A 21750-nucleotide genomic window follows, 5' to 3' on the forward strand; every position below is an offset into this window, starting at 1 on the left:
ACAGTGATGACTAGCATTTAGTGTAAGGAAATTACCTAATATTAGAGTTCTTTATACCAATGAAATCACAAGGCCAATACATATCTTAACCCTAGGACAATTACGTTGAGCATACAATAAATAAATCAGAGACAATGTTCAAAATGAGCTAGGGGATACAGTGAGCATTTACTACTTTTCTTTGGGGGTAATTATGGTAATCCAAAGACCTACCTCCACAAGACAGTTCATCCTGAAGTAGTACCAGATGCATTGGACAAGAACACCTTGTTGTCCCATCTCCTTTCACAAGACAAATATGTGAACAACCTCCATTATCCTGAGAACATGGATGCTGTCCTATAAATTAAAAAGAAAAGTCCAAAGCTATCAACACAAGTAGATATAAGAAACTTAGTTATCTCTTTCTAAGAAATGTTTACTTTTTCCTTAACTACTAAAAAATCAAATACCTATCATGATTTTTTAAATGGCAAAGATTTCTATCTAAACTAGTGTATTCTCTCTCTCTCTCTTGACTTACATTATATAAACTACAGGCTATTTACTGTCAACATAAAAAATGCTTGGTACACATCAGTGTAGTAGTTACTAAAGCAGCCATTTGTCTTAAAACATACCAAATTCTATGGATACAAAGGTCAAAATAAAACAACCTCTGACTTCAAGGAACTTACACTCTACTTATGGAAACAACATGCACATAAATGTAACTTCAAATGAATTTCAAAAGCCCCCCCCCCCAAAAAACAAAACATTCTGCAGCAGTATGTGTAAGAAGCACTAGAATGTTAGATATCTAAAGCTTGCATGTTGTTCTTTGAGGAAACTGAGTTTAAGTATTGTTCTGGTGAGGATATGAATTGCAATAGTAGAAGAGAAGATAGAGTGGGCTAAAAAAAAAAAACAAACTTATTTTCTGAGAGAAATGACTTTATACCTCTGGGAAATGAGTATGAACCATTACATAGAATTCCCAATCCCTCTATTTTTGTCCACCTGCATTTTTGATTTCCTTCACAGGTTAATTGTACACGATTCCAAAGTTCTTTTTGTATAGCAATATAACTATATAGGCATGTATACATATGTTTTATTTAACATATACTTTAACATATTTAACATATATTGGTCAACCTGCCATATGGGGGAGGGGGTGGGAGGAAGGAGGAGAAAAATTGGAACAAAAGGTTTTGCAATTGTCAATGCTGAAAAATTACCCATGCATATATCTTGTAAATAAAAAGCTATAATTAAAAAAAAAAGAAATTAAGAGGGAAAAAAAAGCAAAAAGAATATCTGGGAGGAAAAATTTAACTTGTGCCATGAGAGAAATGAATGATGAGACTGATTAATGTATGCAAAATCAGCAATTGTAGTGACAAGATAACTTTGGCTGTGATGTTTCTCCCAGATAACATAAAGTCATCTCAGTCTTTTGTTGATCACTAATTACATTGTTAACACATAGTATAACCAGTCACTTTTATGTTTATATGAGCTATGAGAAACAAAAGTTTATTTACAGAAGAAAAGATACATCCATTATTTTAAAAACTCCAGTGGGGGTGGGGGTCAGCTACATGGTATAGTGGATACAGCACTAGCCTGAAGTCAGGAAGATCTACTTGAGTTCACATCTAGACTCAGACATTTAAGGCTTCCTAGTTGTGCGACCTGGGCAAGTCACTTAACCCCAATTGCCTCAGGAAAAATAAACAACAAAAACAAAACAAAACAAAAAAACTCCAGTGGGGATTCAGAATTTGATTAATGAGAGGTATTGCACTTTTAGTAATTAATAATGTTATTTCAAACTATATTATCAGTTCTTTTTCAGAGTAATTATTTGGTTGCTCAATCTGTCATAAATCAGATTTTTGAAGATGAGTAGTAAGTTGTACATACTTCAAAATGTAAGCTATTAGAATTAAGTATGTTTAAATACCCAACTGACAAGACTCTGATGCTCTCGTTCAGTCATTCAGTCATATATGACTCTACCAATACTTTCACAGAATTTTCTTGGCAAGATATTGGAGTGGTTAAAGCACTCTCCCAGAGACTAAGGCAAATAGAGATTAAGCAGGGGTCACACAACTACTAAGTGCCAGATAATAACTCAAGTTTTCTTGACGTCAGGCCTAGTACTTTATCTACCAAGCTACCTGGCTGTCTCAATTGAAAGAATTGTCAATTTTGTCCAAAAATTTGAAATGGGAGGGGTCCTTATAGGTAGGTTATCAGTAACCCCAGAAGATGCTAAGTAACTGACCAAGGTCAGTCAAATGACAACTTTTGAGTCAGGAAGACTTGAATTCAAATTTTGCTTCTGGTACTAATTATCTATATGATCCCCAGGCAAGTCATTTAACCTTTCCCAGTCTCAGTTTTCTCATTTGCAAAACAGGGATCATATTAGCACCTACCTCACAGGGTTGTTGTGAGAAACAAATAAGATGATATATGCATACAACTTTGCAAATAATAAAGAGCCACATAAATGCTAGTTATGATCATTGTTGGTGATCAGCGCTTTTGCTATAACTTAAAAGTTTTAGAAAGCCACCTGAGACTACAAAAGATTAAGTGATAAAAGTCATAAATGTCCACATTTGGACATTTAGCAAAGAAGACTAGAAAAGCTTGACTAGCAAAGAAGAAAGGAGAGAGAACAATTCTGTCTAAAAATTGTTCAAATATTTTAATATTATCAATAATCTCAGAAAGGAAGTGAATCAATTTTTTAAATTTTCCCATATTTGTTACATCCATATCCAGAATTATACTCAAATATACCAAGTATTTAATTACTATAGATCTTGGTTTACTATATAATTAATCTCCATTTGTAAAATTAATAAGGTTACTAAGCGATTTTAAGAAATTTAGGCATTCTATTCATTTCTTTTATTCTCCACATTTTCTCTACACTTCTAAGTGTTGGTTTTCCTGCACTTCTAATACACAAGGTGTCTTGTGATATCTTACTGCCCAACATATGCATATTTATTTTTCTCCAGCCTTCTTCCTATTATTGGTAATTAGATTATGATGATGATGATCATGATAATCTATTACTAAATAAGAAACAAAAATTTAGAAATTGGTTGGTTCAAAAGTAAGACCAAATAGCAAAATACTTCATATTTTTTCTGTTCTCCAATTACAAAAGCAGTCAGAGATTTCTTGAAGTTGAAAACATCTGAAGATCATTCATCATTCTAGTGTGATTTCTCTTCAGCAGGTATGTCTTCTCACTAAATTTAAGTCAAAGTATATAACTCAGTAGTACCAGAAAAGTAAATACATTTGGAGCCAAAGGTAAAGAGAATTATTATAGTTTTAGATCTTCTTTGCATGCTTTTCTTAGAACAATTTTGAGGAGAAAGTATAGAATTGTAGGAAGAGAACAAATACCTTTTATGTTCTTGTTTTACTTAAGCTATAATGTAATTTTTTACTGAGAAGCGATGTGGAATACTGGAAAGAATGTTGGCCTTACAAGTCAAGAGATGTGGGTTTGAATACTGTCCCAACATATTTAGTTGCTCTATAACCATGGTTAAGTCATTTAAAACCCTCAGAGCTTCAGTTTCCTCATTTGTAAAATGAGGATAATAATAACTGCACTACAACACTATTCACAATGTTATGAATAAAGCACCTTTCAGAAAGTATTATATAAATGTGAGATGTTTTTATATATTTAATAAGACATAATTTTCTAAGACTTTAGCATTCACATTTTGTATCTTAATGATCACTTGCAGTTGAGAATTGTTTGAAAAAATTGCTCTTAATCTTACAAAAATGTTCACAAAATACAAATTTTCTCTTTTATGAAGATGAGATAGTAGAATAAGAGAATATGATTTTGATAGTGGAAGAGAAGTAGTATCAGAATCAGGAAGATTTGTGGTTTTCTGTATTGGACTAGATGAGGCAAGAAACCCAACAAAGGGTTTCCATGCATGACCCACTATAACATTTGCCAATATAGAATGAGCAAATAGTTTCCTTACTAATTATGCTAACAGGATGCTACCAAGGGTCTAGATACTATTTTAATATAATCTTCAAAAGTACAAGGTCAGCAACCACACTAACTACTTACTATATTCCAGAAGATTTAGTTCCTTTACAGCATGAATGTCACTGAGTTGGGCAATTCGAGCCTGGACTTTGGTCCTCCCCTCACGACCAGTCATGTCAATTTTTTCAATCATTTGCTGCTGCCTATCAATCCAATACAGCCAATTTTCAAAAACAGTCAGTCCCACAGGCTGCAAGATATTGGAATCTTCTAAAACTATACGATTGGCACCTTGGTAAAACAAACCACACAGAAACAATTTAAGTAAAATTCATTTAAAAACATGCACTGAAATTCTATTATTATATGTGTAGCACTAAACCAAGTACTATGGGAATTTAAAAATCTAGTTGAAAAGATGATGTGCATAATAAAATTTTAAAAATGCTAGTAATTACATGAAATATCAAATCAATGATACAAACTTCTTAATATCTTATTTTCTTCAAATCGGAGTGGAAAACGACCTAAGAGATTATCTATCTCTATCCAAATGAAGAAATATCTTTTACATCATCTCAGAAAAATGGTCATTAAGCTTAAATACTTCTAAAATGATAGAGAATTCAATAGTTAATGAGGCAGTCCATTCCACTGCTAAAAACAAAACAAAAAAACAAACCAAAAAAGCAAAAATCTGCAAGATTCTTCTTTATATTGAACTTATATATATTGAACTACTTGTCCATAATCTTCACTGTAGTTAGATTTTTCCCAATCAATTTTGTAATTTTTTTTTTTAACATAAAGAAAACAATGTACAGATAATATAAACCAAAACAAAGTACCCTGATGAACAGTCTCTTTAAGGTTTCCATTTCTGGGTAAATTCTTTGAAGAGTGCTTCATTGAAAGAGCCTCTTTCTCTACTTTATTTTTTAAGTTTAAAATTATTTTTATAAAAAATGTTGGTTTTAGTTGTGAATTACTTTCCTCCTGCCCTTCTCCCACTCACTGAGAAGTCAAGAAATGATACCCATTATACATATGAAGTCATATAAAACATATTTTCACATCAAGTACATTGCAAAAGGAAAAATGAAGGCAAGAAAAATATAGAAAGTGAAAGAAAATATAATTCAGTCTTTATTTAGAGTTCCTCAGTTCTCACTTTAAAAGTGGATAGCATTTTTCATCCTATGTTTTTTAGAACCTTCATGGAAAATTGTATTGATAATAGTAGTTAAACCTTTCACAGTTGTTATCATTACAATAGTGCTGTCTGCAACTCTGTACAATGTTCTCCTGGTTCTACTCACTTCACTCTGCATCATTTCATTTAAGTCTTCTCTGGTTTTTCTGAAATCATCCTATCTATCATTTCTTATAGCATATTAGAATTCCATAACAATCCTATATCATGATTTGTTCAGCCATTTCTCTAACTGATGAGCAGCCCCTTCATTTCCAGTTCTTTCCCATCACAAAAAGAGTTGCTATAAATATTTCTGTACAAATAGGACCATTTCCTTTTTCTTTCATCTCTTTAGGGTAAAGACCTAATAGTGGCATTGTTGGGTTAATAGATTATGTACAGTTTTATAGGATAATTTTGAGCATAATTCCCAAAAATCACTGAAATAGGTCACAATTTCGTCAACAGTGATGATTCTACATCCCCTCCAGTATTTGTCATTTTTCTTTTTTTGTCATGTTAGCCAATCTGATAGATATGAGGTAGTACTTCAGAGTAGCTTTTATTTGAAGTTCTCTACTAGTGATTTAGAGCATTTTTTCATAGTATTCATAGCTTTAATTTCTTCTTTTGAAAATTTACTGTTAACATTCTTTGAATATTCATCAGTTGGGAAATGGCTGTTATTTTTTATAAGTTTAACTCAGTTCCCTAGACATAAGAAATGAGACCTTTCTCAGTAAACCCTCTTTGCAATAAACCCCCTCATCCCCTCAAGTTTTCTCCTTTATTTCTAATCTTGCCAGCATTGGCTTTATTTGTGTAAGAATTTTTAAATTCCATGCAATCAAAAGTATCTAGTTTGCTTCCCAAGAGCCTACCTCTTGTTTGGTTATGAACTTTTCCTTTATCCACAGATCTGACATAAAATTTTCCCATGCTTCTTTAATTTACTTTTATCACAATGTGATATATCTAAGTCATGTACCTAATTTTGAGTTTATCTTGGTAATAAGGTAGGAATCATGGTCTATGCCTAGTTTCTGCCAAACTACTTCCCAGTTTTCCCAGAAGCTTTTGTCAAATAACAAGTTCTTGTCCCAAAAGTTTGGAACATTGAGTTTATCAAACAATAGTTTACTGTGCTCTTTTATCCATATATTACATTACTCATCTATTCTACTGATCATTCTATTCTTATTCAACACCACAATGTACTGATTACTGCTTTGTAGTATAGTTTGATAATTGGTACTCTTTCACATATTTTTCACAGATATTCTTAATAGATTGTTCCTCCAGATAAACTTTGTTATTATTTTTTTCTAGCTCTATAAAATAATTCTTTGATAGTCTGACTGGGATGGTAGGAAATAAGTATATATATTTTTAATTTGTATGAGAAATGTTTTTGTAATTGTGATTATACAATTCCTAGGTATGTTTTGATAGGTCCTAATTATTTTATATTGTCTGCTGTTATTTTTAATGGAATTTCTCTAGCTCTTGCTGCTGGTTTTTGTTGGTAATATAAAGAAATATTGGTCATTTGTGAGTTTGATTTAAATACTACAACTTTAAAGTTGTTAACTGTTTTGATTAGTTTTTAGTTGATTATCTAGGGTTCTCTTAAGTATACCATCACATCACTTGTTTCTAAATTCCATGCTTTTTTTGCTGGCAGATCTCTGGTTAAGGGCTTTCTTTCCCATATTCTAGGCCATAAGGTGATGGCCACAAAGAAGAAAAAGTTACTGGAATCAATGAATTCCATTCTCTAGGCAAAAAGCAACAAATCCACACTAAGCTAAAAAGAGATCCTAAAAAATGATCAAAGTAAAACTAAATTGATTCATCCTAGCAACAAATATTATACAATGTTGGCCAAAACTGAAAAACATCGTGACAATAGCAATAACAATGAATTCTACATGTACAAAATACTATGTGGTTGTTATTGATTAATTCTGATATCACTGGAAGCATGCTAGAAGAGACCAATAAAAAGAAAATTGTACATAATTATTCTGAATGAATAAAAGATTTATCAAGCACTTACTATGTGCAAAGGATTATGTTTAATTTATTATTTATTTGCGTGTTATTTAATTAAGCTGGGCAAAGCTTGCTTTAAAAGTCTCTAATATTTCAAATCAGAATTAAGAAAGAAAAAAAAAAAAAGAAAGGGGGTGTGAAGAAAGTGAGATTCCCCAGATTAAATCATTCAGAAATACTATTCTTGGGTACCTGAGAGATCACTACTTTCAATTCGCCGGAGGTCTGAATCAGCCCAAAACAGTTTGCCCAAGCGGCTGTCAAGAGCTAAAGCTATAGGTTTACTTAAGCCACTGAAAAAGAGGACCTCTCTTTCTGTTCCATCCAAAGCAGCCCTCTCAATTTTGGGAGATCTTTCTTGAAGATTGGTAAAGTACATATACCTAAAGGGAAAAAGTAGAAAAAAGTTATAAAAATAACAATAATTATAGTGATACAAGTATAACCAAAACCCCACTAATGTGAGATAATATTAAAAAAAAAAAAGATAGAAATAAATGAATTTTTACTATTTTTCCAGATTCAACAAATTAGGATAACAAAACTATAGACTAGTAGATGGCCTTAAGAACTCTGCTTTAGTAAATAGATAAGATTTATAATTAACTTGCTAAATGTTTTAGGTATATAAACAACTGTCCAAAGCATCTGGTAAACTCCATAATAACTATAAGAAGAGCTTCAAAGGAAAACCTGATTCTTCAAAATTATGAGTATGTGAAAGAAATAAAAGCCATAGAAGAAAACAAACAAACAAACAAAAAAACAATGAAAATAAGTAGCCCTCTCTATTTTTTAAAATAAAACCCCTGAAAACTAAATCAAACTAAAATTAAAGATTTTTTAAGACAGCAAGAAATATTAAAATCAAGTCAAAAGACTAAAATAAAAAATAAAAAAAGAAATCTTATATCAAAAATAACTGATATGGAAATGAGATCAAAGAAAGATAGATAACTTACAGATCACTAAAATCTCTTAAAATCATAATTTTTCAAACAACCTAGGCAAGATATTTTTAAAAATTGTGAACGGAAATTGCCCAGATCTATTAATTAGAGGGCACTAAGACAGAAAATAATTCACTAATCACCTCCTGAAAGAAACAAAAAAATCCCAAACTCTCAGGAATGTTACAGCCAAAATTCAGACTTTCCACATCAAAGAAAAACAATACTATAAGCAGTTTAGGTATCAATGGTTTCCAAGCAAAATTACAGGAGACCTGGCTAAACAACAAGGGATCTTTAAATAAAATATTCCTGGTGGCAAAAGAAGTAGGCTTAAAATCAACAATACGTTATCCTTCAAAGATGAATATAATACTGTTTGAGAGTAGGGGAGAAGTACCTTAATGAAAAAGAAGGCTTGCAAGCATTTCTGATGAAAAGACCAAAAGTGAGTAGAACTCTAAAATAGAAATACTAGAATAAAAAGAAACCTAAAAAGGTACATTATTTGAGTATTTGGAAAGAACAATATGATGATGTAGTGACAATATTCTAATATAAGGAAAAGGGAAAAGTGTCCCTTCAGGACCTTAACAACTTCAAAGAGCAAGAGCAAGTTAACTTTTAAAAAATAGAGGTAATGAGGGTGGTAGATTGGTTCTGATCTGAGAATTTAAAGAGAGAAAAAAAAAAGGAAGAATGAAAAGAATTCACCTGCATGGAAAGGAGGAAGAATGAGGTGAAGCTTGCTATTTCTCAGAATAGCAAAGTGTAACAAAGAGAATATACAAATTAGGAAGAAGAAGAACTGCATTCCTATCTGAAATGGAAAAGTGAACATCCACATAAACATTCAATTTGGCATAGAAATACTTCATACTCAACAGGAAAATACATGAGAATGAGGGAGTAGTTAGAGGGAGGATAAAGAAGGAAACATTTACAAACAAAATAAATATCTTGATCTTGAGAATCTAAGAGATGCCACAAAAACAACTGAAGAATCACTGAACAAACTGTGCTATATAATGTATTGGAATATTATTGTTCTCTAAGAAATGATGCAGGTTTTCAGAGAATCCTAATCAGTGAATTGATGAAGAATGAAGTGAGAATCAGAAAAACAATTTATTTAAGGATAGGAGATTATAAAGAAATGAAAAACTTTTAAGTCTTTTGATCAATGGAATGATCAACCACATTTCCAAAGCACTTCTGATGATGTGCATTACCTGCCTACTGACAGAGAGGGAATGAACACAAGCTACAGAGGTATACAATTTTGGACATATTATGTAGATTTTTTTCCTTTAACTACACTTATTTGTCAAAAAGCAGAAGGAAGGTTCAAGAAAAGGCACAAACAAGATCTTTTTACAGAAACAAAATTAGGTTCAGAATTTAAAAAAAAATAATATATATATATATATATATATATATATATATATATATATATATATATATATATTCTTTTTAATAAGTAGTTTGAAGCATTCTTTTTGTGCTTGCAAGATTCCCTTGCTTGGCAAACTTAGTTTTCATAAATCAAAGTTAACTTTCATCTAGTTTCTATCTGAACATTACAAATTCTGAAGAGGTTCTGAATGATTGTCCTATAGTATTAAGATCAAATTTTAAATACACATAATTAACTTTTGTGATCATATAACCCCCATACACACAGACACAGACGCAGACACACACATACACACACGCACGCACAAAAGGGTGGTAGCTAGAAGGATTACTTTTTGCTTCAATTAGTACCTGTAATTAAGTATATATCCTTTTACAATTTTCTTACTTCAAAACTCTCATACTCTCTTCACTCTATCCATAATGAAAATATTCCCACTGAATTTCTAATATGCTATTTACACAACGTACCCTTTCTCTGGGTTTACCATGATGGCTCGAGGTCGGTCTTGCTCTCCTTTGAGAACCACTCCAACAGGTCTCCCATCCAGCCTTGTTACATTAATAACATTAGTGGCCTCACAAGTCCAATAGATGTAACGGCTATAAATGTCAATGCTGAGGTCATAGGGCTGCATGTCCACATTCTGATTTGGAACTGAGCTCACAACCACAGTAAGACCCTTTAGAAAAGAAGGGCAAAATTAGACAATCCTGGGGCAGGTTCATCTGATTAACTATTAACCTATAGGAATGGCTGACCCCAAGAATGAACTAATTCTCTCAATGATCAATATGTAATACTAAGTTGCCCAATTTAAGGAATCCAAGACATTCCCTGTAAGGTTCAAAAGAGAGTTGAGAATATATTAATAATGGTATTTGCCCTTAACCTCATAGCTTGGGAAGAACTATTCTCTAAATGCTGGGCTGTCATTTGTCAGTTAGCCTTAGCCCAGGATATCAAATTCATTTATATAAAATTCAGTGTCACAAAACAGCAGTATTTATAAAACTGAGCAATACAGAGTTTGGTGAGTAGATGAATCTTACTTCAGTCTATGCCAGGGGGCTAAAAATGCTATTTCACAGGACTGATTTCTATAAATATGTATCTATAGAAATACAACCATGGGAGAGGATATAACACTGCTACAGTTTTTGATAACTAGTTATCACTCTATTAGTCCTTTCCCAAAAGAACTAAGGTTTTGAAAAAAAAAAAATGCTTCAATGATCTCAGCCCTAATTTATTCATCCCTAAACAGTCCACTTTCTGATTTTTTTAAAGGACTTTGCCAAACTCCATCAGAACACTGCTCTAAGTCAGAGTTATGACTGAGTTAACAGATAATAAATATAGGCAACTAAGCTCCACAAAGTCAGTTAGTATTAATGGTCAGTGAACTACACACAGGTTTAGCTCTATAGATAATGCAACAGTTTGCATAAGCATGCCATGCCTTTTTATCACATCTTACCCGTATTACTATAATCACAAACATTTACTAAGAGCTTAAAAGATTGCAGGACTATCTATTAAATACTTCTACTTTTAATAGTTTTAACTGGAGAGCTTTCTTGCCCTCTGGATCAAGTAAAGAAATAAAAACTTAAAAGAAATGAATACATATGTATGTCTATCTGTGCACACATATGAGAGTAGGAAAAGGTAGCAAGAAAAGAAAATAAAAGGGGTCATTTTAGTGCACAAAATGGCAAGGATGGTAATTGGGTCTAGTTAAAGGGGGAAACTCTTCTAGAAGTCTTCAAAATTTGAGCCAAGTTCTTCAATTACCTGGCTACCATCTTCTTGTGCCTTTCGAATCATATTTTGACGTGAGTCGATCCAATAAAGTTGTTTGTCCAAAGGGTCATAGTCAATGGCTCGAACATTCCGTAGGCTGTGTATAGGGAGGATAATATCAGGACTCTGTTGTTCATCTATTACCATGCGGTTGATGGCATTCTTCTGACTGAAGAGCAGGAAAGTGGTAGGAGCTTAAAGAAAAAAAAAAAGAAAAAAGAACTCTAAAATATTCCACTGGAAGAATCAGGCCAATGTGAGTACTATTAGGAATGTTACATCATGTAAATTTTGGTCAATTCCAGGATGTGGAAGGGGAAAGAGGGATAAGGAAGTGATACAGTGAATCTGGGTTTTCTTACACTATGTGTGTACTAGGAAGGGAAGCAGAAGTTTAGGCACAGGACAAAGTATGAACTTGTTCAAAAATGTGTAGTGTAATGAAGACTTAAGCAGGCCCACAAAAACCTCAGAAAAAAAAGTTACAAAGTTTTTAACTTCTTTATGAGATCCAGAATCATTTTAAGTGTATAGGGGTATGTCCATATATAATAAAAAGTGTTAAGATGATCAAACAGAGCCATGAGGCTTAAGTTCTACTCCTAGTTCTGCCACAAACTTAGACAAGTCATTTACTCCATGTTCTCAAAAAAAAAAAAAAAAAAAAAAAAAAAAAAAATCCTAACAACAACAAAACCATGAAAATTGAATAACTGTACTCTTCTCTAAAAAGGTCTAATATTTTTCCTTCCTTCTCATTCCTTTCCCTCAAAATACTCAACGTCTGACACCATGCTTAATTATTTTGAGTGTTTATACCTTGGAAGAACACGGGTATCTTTCACTCTATCCCTCTCAGAAAAATCTAGGCTATGGTGAAACGGCATGAAATCCTTCTTCATGGTATCATCTTTTTTTTTTTTCCTAACTTTTCTTTCTTTGTCTTTCTCTGGCTTCCCACAGGGCAGTCAAATGTATCTGACACTGAAACCAGTTTTCTCTTATCATATTCAGATTCATATAATTTTTACTTGTGCAGTCTTTTCCCCTCTATTAGATTGTTCTTTGAGAAGAAGCTGCTTTTCATCTCTGTAGCCCCAGTACAAGTACAAAGCGGTACTTTAAAAAATATTTCTTTGAATTATATTGAAACAACCATAGAAATTTTACCTGAGCTCTAGATACAAAGCTAGAACAAAGCAAAGTTCTCTTAAGAACATAGAATTAATTGTTTATATTGATTTAACTGCACTGCTTTTTCCCTTAGTTTCTACACATCTTTAGTTTATCCGAATATTCTTAGAATTCTTTAGCTAATGAAGTCAGCTTTTCCTTTACTTGATTTTTACTACAGACTTAATTTCTTTTGGAGATTATAAAAAATCATATACTATGCAGGTAATATCAATTACTAGATTGTAGCAAATGACAAATTTCCTCATTTCCTTTTTAGAAGATCTTGAAAAATGTGAAATGTTTCTACCAACAGTATTACTTTCTTAGGAAGTCAAGGTAAAGAAGCCTCAGTGAAATCAAAGGTCCACATAGCCCTGAGACTGTATAATTTTAAGTATTCTGAAATGAAAGTCTTTAAATGAAGAAACACTCAAGAGATAGTGACAGATAAAACCATTAAATATTTTGTGAACCTTAGGAGAAGCATCCTAGTCTCTAGGGGCAACAACTGGAATGCTTTCAACTAGGACCACACTGCAACAAGGCAAATATTATGCTTCTATAATTGATGTTACCCCACTTTCCACAGCAGTTATTTCAAACCCTCAAATCTCCTATTGTACCCTTTTCTTCCACTCACTAAGCTGAAAACATCACCTTATCCTTAACTGAAAAAACTGAAATCATTCACCAAAAAGCGCCCTTCCTTCCTCATCTCTCATTTATCTAATGTCTCCACCTTCACTCACTTCAAAGAAATGGATCTTCTTCCCAAGTTCTGCTCATTCACCCTTGATCTCATACACCCTTCTCAATTTCTCTAACAAATTGCCTCCACTGTCCTTCCCTCTTTGTCTTCATTTTTTTCCCCTACTAGTTTCTTCCCTGCTGTCTACAAACATACTCATGTTTCCAGTGTTTTCAGAAAGTTTTCACCTGATATAACCATATTTACAAGCTTTTGTCCTGTACCTTTATTCCGTTTGTGGTTAAACTAGAGAAAATTATCTATGTTCCTTCTAAAGCTCTCACGTTCTCACTCTTTACCTTCCCCTCAGCCCCCACATCAATGTAGCTTCCAATTTCAACATTTAACTGAAATTACAAAGTTACCAAAGATCACTCAATTGCCAACTCCAATAATCTTTTCTCAACTACCATTCTTCTTGATCTCTTAGCAGGGAGTGTTCTCTTCAGATTCCTGCTTGACCACTCCTAACCCAGTCTCCAGGCTTTATATCATGTGAAACCCATTAAGGGAATACCCCCCATTAAGTAGGGATACTTCTCTCATTTCCAAGCTTTTCCTTAAGCCCTCTTTTCTTTAACTTGATGTAACTGACTTCCATTATTTATTTTATCTATACTGATGATTCTCATTTCTATATATCTAATCCTCGTCTCTCTCTTGAGCTATGCTACATATCTCTCACTGTCTCTTGGACTTTTTAACAACTGCTCTATATAGGCAATAATAGTATGTTTTGTACTAGGAACTGTTTTAAATACTGGGGGATACAAAGAAAAGCAAAAAACAGTCTCCAAATAGCCTTAATTCCATTGGGGAGAAAATATGTAAGTAACTAAGCACATATGCAATATATGCAGATTAAGTGGAGGCTCATCTGAAAAGAGAAAATAGCTGGAGAGACAATGAAAGAAAATGGAACATGAGCTGATTTTTGATGAAAAGTGGGAAATTTGCCCCAACTTCACATAAGATGCAAGCTTACATAAGAGTCATGCTCGAGATCCTCTGACTCCAATTCCATTATTCTTTTTAGCAAGTATGATTAGACAAGTTTGTCTAAAAACATCTGCAGGTTTTAGTGGGCTGCAAGCTGAATATAAACCAGCAGTGTTCTATAGCAGCCAAAATACCTAATGTAGTAGCTGGTGCTGCAGAGGATACTCTTGGAGTCAGGAAGGCCTGAGTTCAACTCTGTTCTCAGATAGTTATTTTTTTTGTGGGCAAGTTACTTAACCTGTTTATCCCAGTTGCCCCCAATGTAAAATGGGAACAATACCAGCATCTATAACATTGAGTTGTTTGAAGATCAAATATAAAGTAATTAGCACAATGCTTGGCACATGGTATGTACTACATAAATGCTTATGGCTATATTAAGAGATGCACATGAATACATGAATACATTCATGAATTCCATGAATATAGGAATATAGGATCTAAAACACTAAGGAGTCTCAAGATTCTGCTAATAGGAAAATCAATTAAAAGAGCCATAATTATTTTAACTTAAAGAGGGGAAAGAAAAGCTTACAAGAGAGAGTGAGTGGATGAAACTTAGGGTTTATTGGCTATGGCCACAACGGGCAAAATTATCAAAATGGGTAAACAGTACAGACAATTAAATGCTAGACAAGTAAATGAATTTAAAAGCATGCATAAGTGCTTGCTAAGGCAAAGATTTGGATTTAAGACATCCAAATGGCATCAGTTGCTTCAAGAGACAACAGGTTCTCCCTCATCTGAGTTCCTTATTTGGGAACATTATAGAGAGGATTCTGATTTATGTTTGATTTAGACAACATGGCCTCTGAAATCTATTCCTACTCTTGAGTTTCTGTGATTCCATGAATCCTATGATAAGTCTTCATCCACCTACAGAATACATAGGTAATTCCTATAATATGATATTACCTTAGTAGTCAAATTAATGCTACACAAAGAAAACAAAAAATGCATTCTTCCTTTGGATTTTCTGTTTTATATCCCATAGTAAGAGGGGAAATGTCTACTTTTTTATGGTTAAAAAACAATTGTCATTGAATATTTCCAAAGAACTAATTTTATCTAATACTTCTGGGATTCCATTCTCTTTGGTAAATCTACTAACTCTTTCCCATTCAATATCTGCTTCTTTCCTACATTCTATATCTGATCACTATTCCCCCTTGTTACTACTATGCATGAGAATGTATAAAAGTGATGATTCTATGTGATATAGATATTCTATATCTAAGTGATTTCAACAGAAAAATTTGTCATTTGACTATTGATTTTGTACTATCCATATCCCTTCATTTCTATTAAGAAAAAAATGAAAACTAGTTTTTAATTATTTAAATACTATATTGAAAAAATTTATGTCAATTAGAAAAATTAATGAAAATTGAAAAGAGTTAATATTTTGCCACATCATCATATATTACAATCACCAAGAAAACAGTAAGAAAAAATTGGCTGTTTTTTGATTTTTTTTTTTTTTTTTTTTACTAACCCTCTCTTTTTCCAGTAAAATCATCTTTGGTCTATTACATTTTTGACTCCAGAAAGAATGGCATAAGATTCCCAAACTGCTTTTTCCTCAAATTCTAACTTGTTCATAGAGAATTACAGCTTACCACTACAAGTCCTGTTGTCAGTATTCAATGAGTAGTGGGCTGGACATCCACAAACAAAACCACCAACTGGCACAGCCAAACAGAGATGGGAACAGTGCCCATTGCTAGAAGCACATTCATTCCATCCTGCCTGCCGAGAGGAGTGAAAGACTAGGATGTCCATCACATAATCCAAATGACCCTGTATGATGGTTCGGTTTTGACCACTGGTTTTGTTGGCACGTTCAATGCTACGTCGGCTCCAATCTGTCCAGTAAATGTAATCTTGATACTGAGTCAAGCCAAAAGGATGAGGCAAGTCATCTGCTATAACTTCACGGTTCAGACCTGTTTTCAGAAAAGCAGTAGAGAAGTAAAAAGAGGGATGAAATATGGGAATAGAAATGTCTTGCTGGCAGTACAAAACATTTTGTAATATGTGGAAAAATTATATTTGTAGGTAGTTAAGAAAAGTATAATTATTTCAGAAGCAATCTTGAAACAGTGTAATCTCTATAGTCAACTCCTCTGTATTCATCTCAGATTAATATTTTTACTTTATGCCAACTAATACAATAAATATAGATCAATTTCTATTAAGATAAATTAGTCACAAAAAGGTTCTCAGGAGAAATATTTACCAGTGCCAGTCCTTTATTCACTCTTTTCAAATAATCTTAAGAACAATAAAAAAATTTTTATAATGAAAAAAATGCAGTCATTCCTATTGGATTTTTGTTAGTTGCATTTTACCTGTAATTGACTATCATTGGGCTTTATGTAAGAGACCACAACTTGAAATGTTAACTTCAAAACAGTTTATACAGAAAGAGAAAAGAAAATTTATGTATTCAGCTTTCCTATAGTCAAACAATGTTTCATTATACTGCCTTCAAAATGAGATATTTATAAAGTCCACTGCAATTCTGAATTAAGAATTATTTAAGCACTGCTATCATTATTAGCATGATGATTATCATCATCAAAGGATAATTCTGGAACAGTATATCTTTTTATACCCAGGTTTCTCCTATTTACTCTCCCCATGCCTATTTTTTTTTAAAAAGTACTCTAACAGAGATTTAAAAAAACACTGTAAATGGGACCAAGAAAAAAATTCAAAGAAAACACCTAGAACAAGAAACTGATAGCATATACCCTACCCCTACCCCAGTTTAAGGAGATCAGAATATAGCTACAAAGCTTGGTTGTTCAAAATGTATCAGTAAATCTACATACATCACATACATATGATATTCATGAATTAAAAATAAAATTTAAACCACCTCAATCTAACTTTAGATTCAAAACATTAATAATAATCCACCACTTGAAAGCCTCAATTTGAATGAACAGAACTACACCTTACCTAGCATATTTGAAGATTCAATTAAGTTGGTATCCAAGTCTGTCCAATAGAGTCTTCTTTTAGCATAATCAATAGTTAATCCATTTGCCCGTCCTACATTTGGAACTAATGTAGTACGTTCACTTCCATCCATTGCAGCTCTATCTATCTTGGGTTTCCCACCCCATTCGGTCCAATACATAAACCTAAAAATAAAATACCCATCAATGTGTATTTTTCATTTTTGATTATGTAAATAAAAATAAATACCTTATAAGTAATTATGCAAACTTTAATGATTTGAATTGTACAACAAAAGGAAAACAAATTAGGGCTATAAATAAATGCTTCATTTTTATAGCATTTTCAACTAAATATTATTTTCTTAAATGCTTGAATAGAAGCCAGCTCTTCCTATAACATTTCCAATAGTAATTGTTGCATCCAAAGCCTCAGAACTGGACCCCTACCAAACATTTCCTACTATAGCACTTGGTATATAATAAATCTCTATTTGCAAAACTAATGAAAACAAAAGCAGCAGTGGTTAAAATCTAGCTATATTCATCAGAAAATCAGCAAGGTCATTAAAGAATTTTTAAAAATTAAAACATTTTATTAGTTTCTTTATATTCTACAGATCTTTCTTACATTTCTAAATGTTATTTTTCTTGCCTTTCTAATAAAAAAGTGTGCAATAAGATCTCACTGTCTAAAGTCTATTTTTTCCCCTCTACTCCCCTCAAAGAATTAACAGGAGAAAATTATTAATTGAACTGATTCTGATACTTTTGTTATTAAAAAAAAGATGGAATGAAAATTTAATGATTAGTTGTTTTAAGAGCAGCATTGGTACATCAATGAAATATGTTATCTTTTTTTCCCATTCTGGATAAATTATTCAACTTCTAGATTACAAAAGTAGTAAAAGAAAACTATCTTAGTATCAGAAAATTCATCTTAGTCTGGTTTCTGTTTATCAAGTGTCCCTGTCACCAAATTTACATTAACAAATATTACTCTAGATATCTTGCCCAAAAGCATGCAAGAAACTAGTACTTTTTAAAAGCAGAGCCAAAGATAGAAAAATTATTTTATTTCTTAATCTTGGCACTGCCCTCTTAGAGTAATGCTGAGAAACAAGAATAGAATAGTGAAGCAAAGGTCATAGAAATCGAGTTCTGTGAAGCTCAGCTGAAGGAAATGGAGACTTTTACCCTAGAGAAAACACAAAAGGAGGAGATGACAGCTCTCTTCAAATATCTAAAAGAAAAAGTTGAAGGAAATGAAGTTAAAAAAAAAAGGCAGATCTATGCTTACTGTAACTAAAACCTGTAAAAATTAGAGCTATGCAAAAGTACAATGGGAAAAGTAGATTTTTCCCTCACCAGAGATCAAGTAAAAGCCTGAATGATTAATGATCAAGTTTATTGTAGGAAGGGATTCTTGTTTGTGTACATTTTAATACTATATGAGTTCTTGAGGTTCTCTCCAAGTATGATATTTTATGACTCCGAAAACTTGTTCCATCGTTTTACAGTCAATTTCTGTTAGATTCTAAGGATATCTGCTACTTATATATGAATAGATCAGATGCCTGTCCCCTTATGTCAACTGGTTAGAAGTAGGCAGCCTTACTATTTTAATTATACTTTTAATTATAGAATAACTTTTTTTAAAGTATTTTTTCTCCAAAAAACTTTCCCCATTATTTTTCTTTACTCTCACAATAATCCTGTGAGGCAAGTAGGTAAGATATTTCATAGATGAGGAAACTGAGGAATAGAGACTGAGTGATTTGAATGTCATATAGATAATTAGAATTAGAATACAAGTATTCTAATCTCTAATAAAATGTTCTTTTAAATCAATACAATACTAATTAGAAACACTCTACAAATTGGCCCTAGGCTAGAATTCTCCTGGAATTATAGGTTGTAGATTCAGATCCTACAACTAATGCTTACTATTACCCATAAGACCTTGGGCAAATCACTTTAACCTCCTTGACCTCAGTTTCTTCCTCTATAAAATTAGGGAGTACTGGACTAGATGGTCACTAGGATTCTTTCCATTTCTAAAAACATGACCCTCCCACATAGTGTTTTTAGGCTGTACATGGGTAGCATTTCTCAAGTCATGGTTGTATGCACACCCTTTGGGATTCAAAATGTGTGTGAGACAAACCTGATATCTGCTAGTAATGACCCATGCCAATGTCCTTGGTCATAAATCCTAAATTTGTCTGACAGTTAATGTTAGAAGGCAATATCAACTTCACCTTAATGCTACGTGATATCATCAAGAATGCTGACTCTGAATATGGCCTGGTTAGACAGTTAATCAGGGAGGAGGCTAAATAATATGAAATTGTCCACTTTAATCTCAAATATGGTACTTATCTATTATTTAAATATGTGAATTTTATTAAATTGATTTCCATTCCTAATTCTGAGTTTCCCCAACTGATGAATTTTTTTTTTTTTTTCTTAAAGAAAACTATATTCTAGTAAATCATTCCTAGGACAATACCTGTAATCCAACAGTTCTCATACTTTTTGGTCTGAGACTCTTTCATACTCCTAAATTTTTTTCTCTTCTAAGGACTTTTTTTTTTTTTTAATCTGGGTTATATCTCTTAATATTTACCACTTTAGAATTTTAAACCTTTCAGTATCATGAAAACAATTTTGATCTCATGGACCCCACAGATTCTCGAACCCTACTTTGAGAACTGCTACTATAGTCTATAGAACCAAAGGCTACTTTGTTAATGGAATTTACCACAATGTATGTTTCTTCATTTCTGTGGAAACAGTAAAATCTCACTGATATGAATCAAAATATATGCAGTCTGAATCACTCAAAAGTCTAAAAATTGAGTATATGTTTTGTTTTTTTCTATGCAATTCTATTCCTTTGAAGTACAAGTGGCATCTAAGGTCTTAATTTTCTGATAAGATATGAAATGTTTACAACTTTTAAAATTTTTACACATAGACTTCAAACTATTTAAAATAACTCATTTTAGGCATATAATCATTCTGTTGAACTTTTTAACCCTATTAATTTGTTTAAATAGCCTCTTTTCCCTTTCTAACATAATGTGAAGGTATATTTAGCTCATTATCATCCATTCTAAATCATAGGCAAATAAATAAATGATTTTAAAATAAAGCCTTTCACAAGGATTTTCATTAGCTATGACATCCTTAACAAATATTACTCAGATCATTATACACTTCAACAACAATACTATATGATGACCAATTCTGACAGACGTGGCTCTCTTCAACAATGAGAGGATCCAAATCAGTTCCAACTGATTTGTAATGAACAGAACCGGCTACACCCAGAGAAAGAACACTGGGAAATAAGTATGGACCACAACATAACATTTCCACTCTTGCTGTTATTGTTTGCTTGCATTTTTGTTTTTTCTTCTCAGGTTATTTTTATCCTCTTTCTAAATGTGATCTTTCTTGTGCAACAAGAGAAATATGTATACATATATTGTATATCTTTAATATATTTAACATGTATGGGATAGCTGCCATCTAGGGGAGGGGATGGAGGGAAGGAGGGGAAAAGTTGAAACAGAAGTTTTTGCAAAGGTCAGTGTTGAAAAATTATCCATGCATATGCTTTGTATATAAAAAGCTATACTAAAAAAGTTTTTTAAAAAATATTACTCAGAATAGCAAGAATCTGTCCTTAATTATCTGACTATCCCCTCCCAAATAATGTATTCAAAGCTTATCAATGCCATCCTCTTGTGCCCATGAGAAAACAATCCTGTGTAAACTATAAAGGTAAAATTAAGCTTACCCTTCAGCAGGGTCTAATGCAAGAGCTCTGGGGCTATCCAGGTCCTTCCATACCAGAACTTGTCGATGCTGCCCATCCAACTTTGATACTTCAATACGATTTGTTCCAGTGTCTGCCCAGTATAAATTCTTTCCTAGCCAGTCTACAGCCATGCCTTCTGGATAATCCAAGCCAAATTCCACCACATGCTCCAGTGAACTACCATTCATAAATGCTCTGCTGATAGTCTATGGAAACAGAGATAGATAAGATATACAAATAATAACACTAAGATTTACAAACAAAACACAATCCTGAAAAATAATTAGGATTTATTTTTTAATTAGGATGATATTTTTTAAGCAAAACCAAATCCTAAACCCAGTTCATAAATAGTGAAAATATTTCATATTATTTTATAATCTCTACTGTATTATGAAATATTAGGTAACTCTTATTTAGATCCAATAAACACTAAAAATACAACAGTGACCTTTAGAATTTACTGTCACATCAAAGAAGAAACCTTTGGCATCTTCAAGAATCAAAATGCATATTAACACATATGATGTAAATAATGTTTATTTTTAAAATATTGTTTGGTCACCGAATAGA

General features: G+C 32.5%; 1 protein-coding gene across 1 annotated transcript in view; it reads right to left on the reverse strand.

Annotated features, from left to right (window-relative positions):
- LRP6 (LDL receptor related protein 6) overlaps positions 1-21750 on the reverse strand; it is a 129372-nt gene that overhangs the window by 19708 nt on the left and 87914 nt on the right. The window contains exons 10-17 of the mRNA XM_023504584.2: positions 21157-21383; positions 17350-17534; positions 16002-16328; positions 11451-11653; positions 10124-10335; positions 7479-7669; positions 4118-4327; positions 214-339 (exon numbers count right to left, since the gene is read on the reverse strand). Coding sequence (XP_023360352.1) covers positions 214-339; positions 4118-4327; positions 7479-7669; positions 10124-10335; positions 11451-11653; positions 16002-16328; positions 17350-17534; positions 21157-21383 — 1681 coding nt within the window. The remainder of the gene's footprint in view (positions 1-213; positions 340-4117; positions 4328-7478; positions 7670-10123; positions 10336-11450; positions 11654-16001; positions 16329-17349; positions 17535-21156; positions 21384-21750) is intronic.

Source organism: Sarcophilus harrisii, chromosome 5, assembly GCF_902635505.1.
Source record: "Sarcophilus harrisii chromosome 5, mSarHar1.11, whole genome shotgun sequence".
NCBI lineage: Eukaryota > Metazoa > Chordata > Mammalia > Dasyuromorphia > Dasyuridae > Sarcophilus > Sarcophilus harrisii.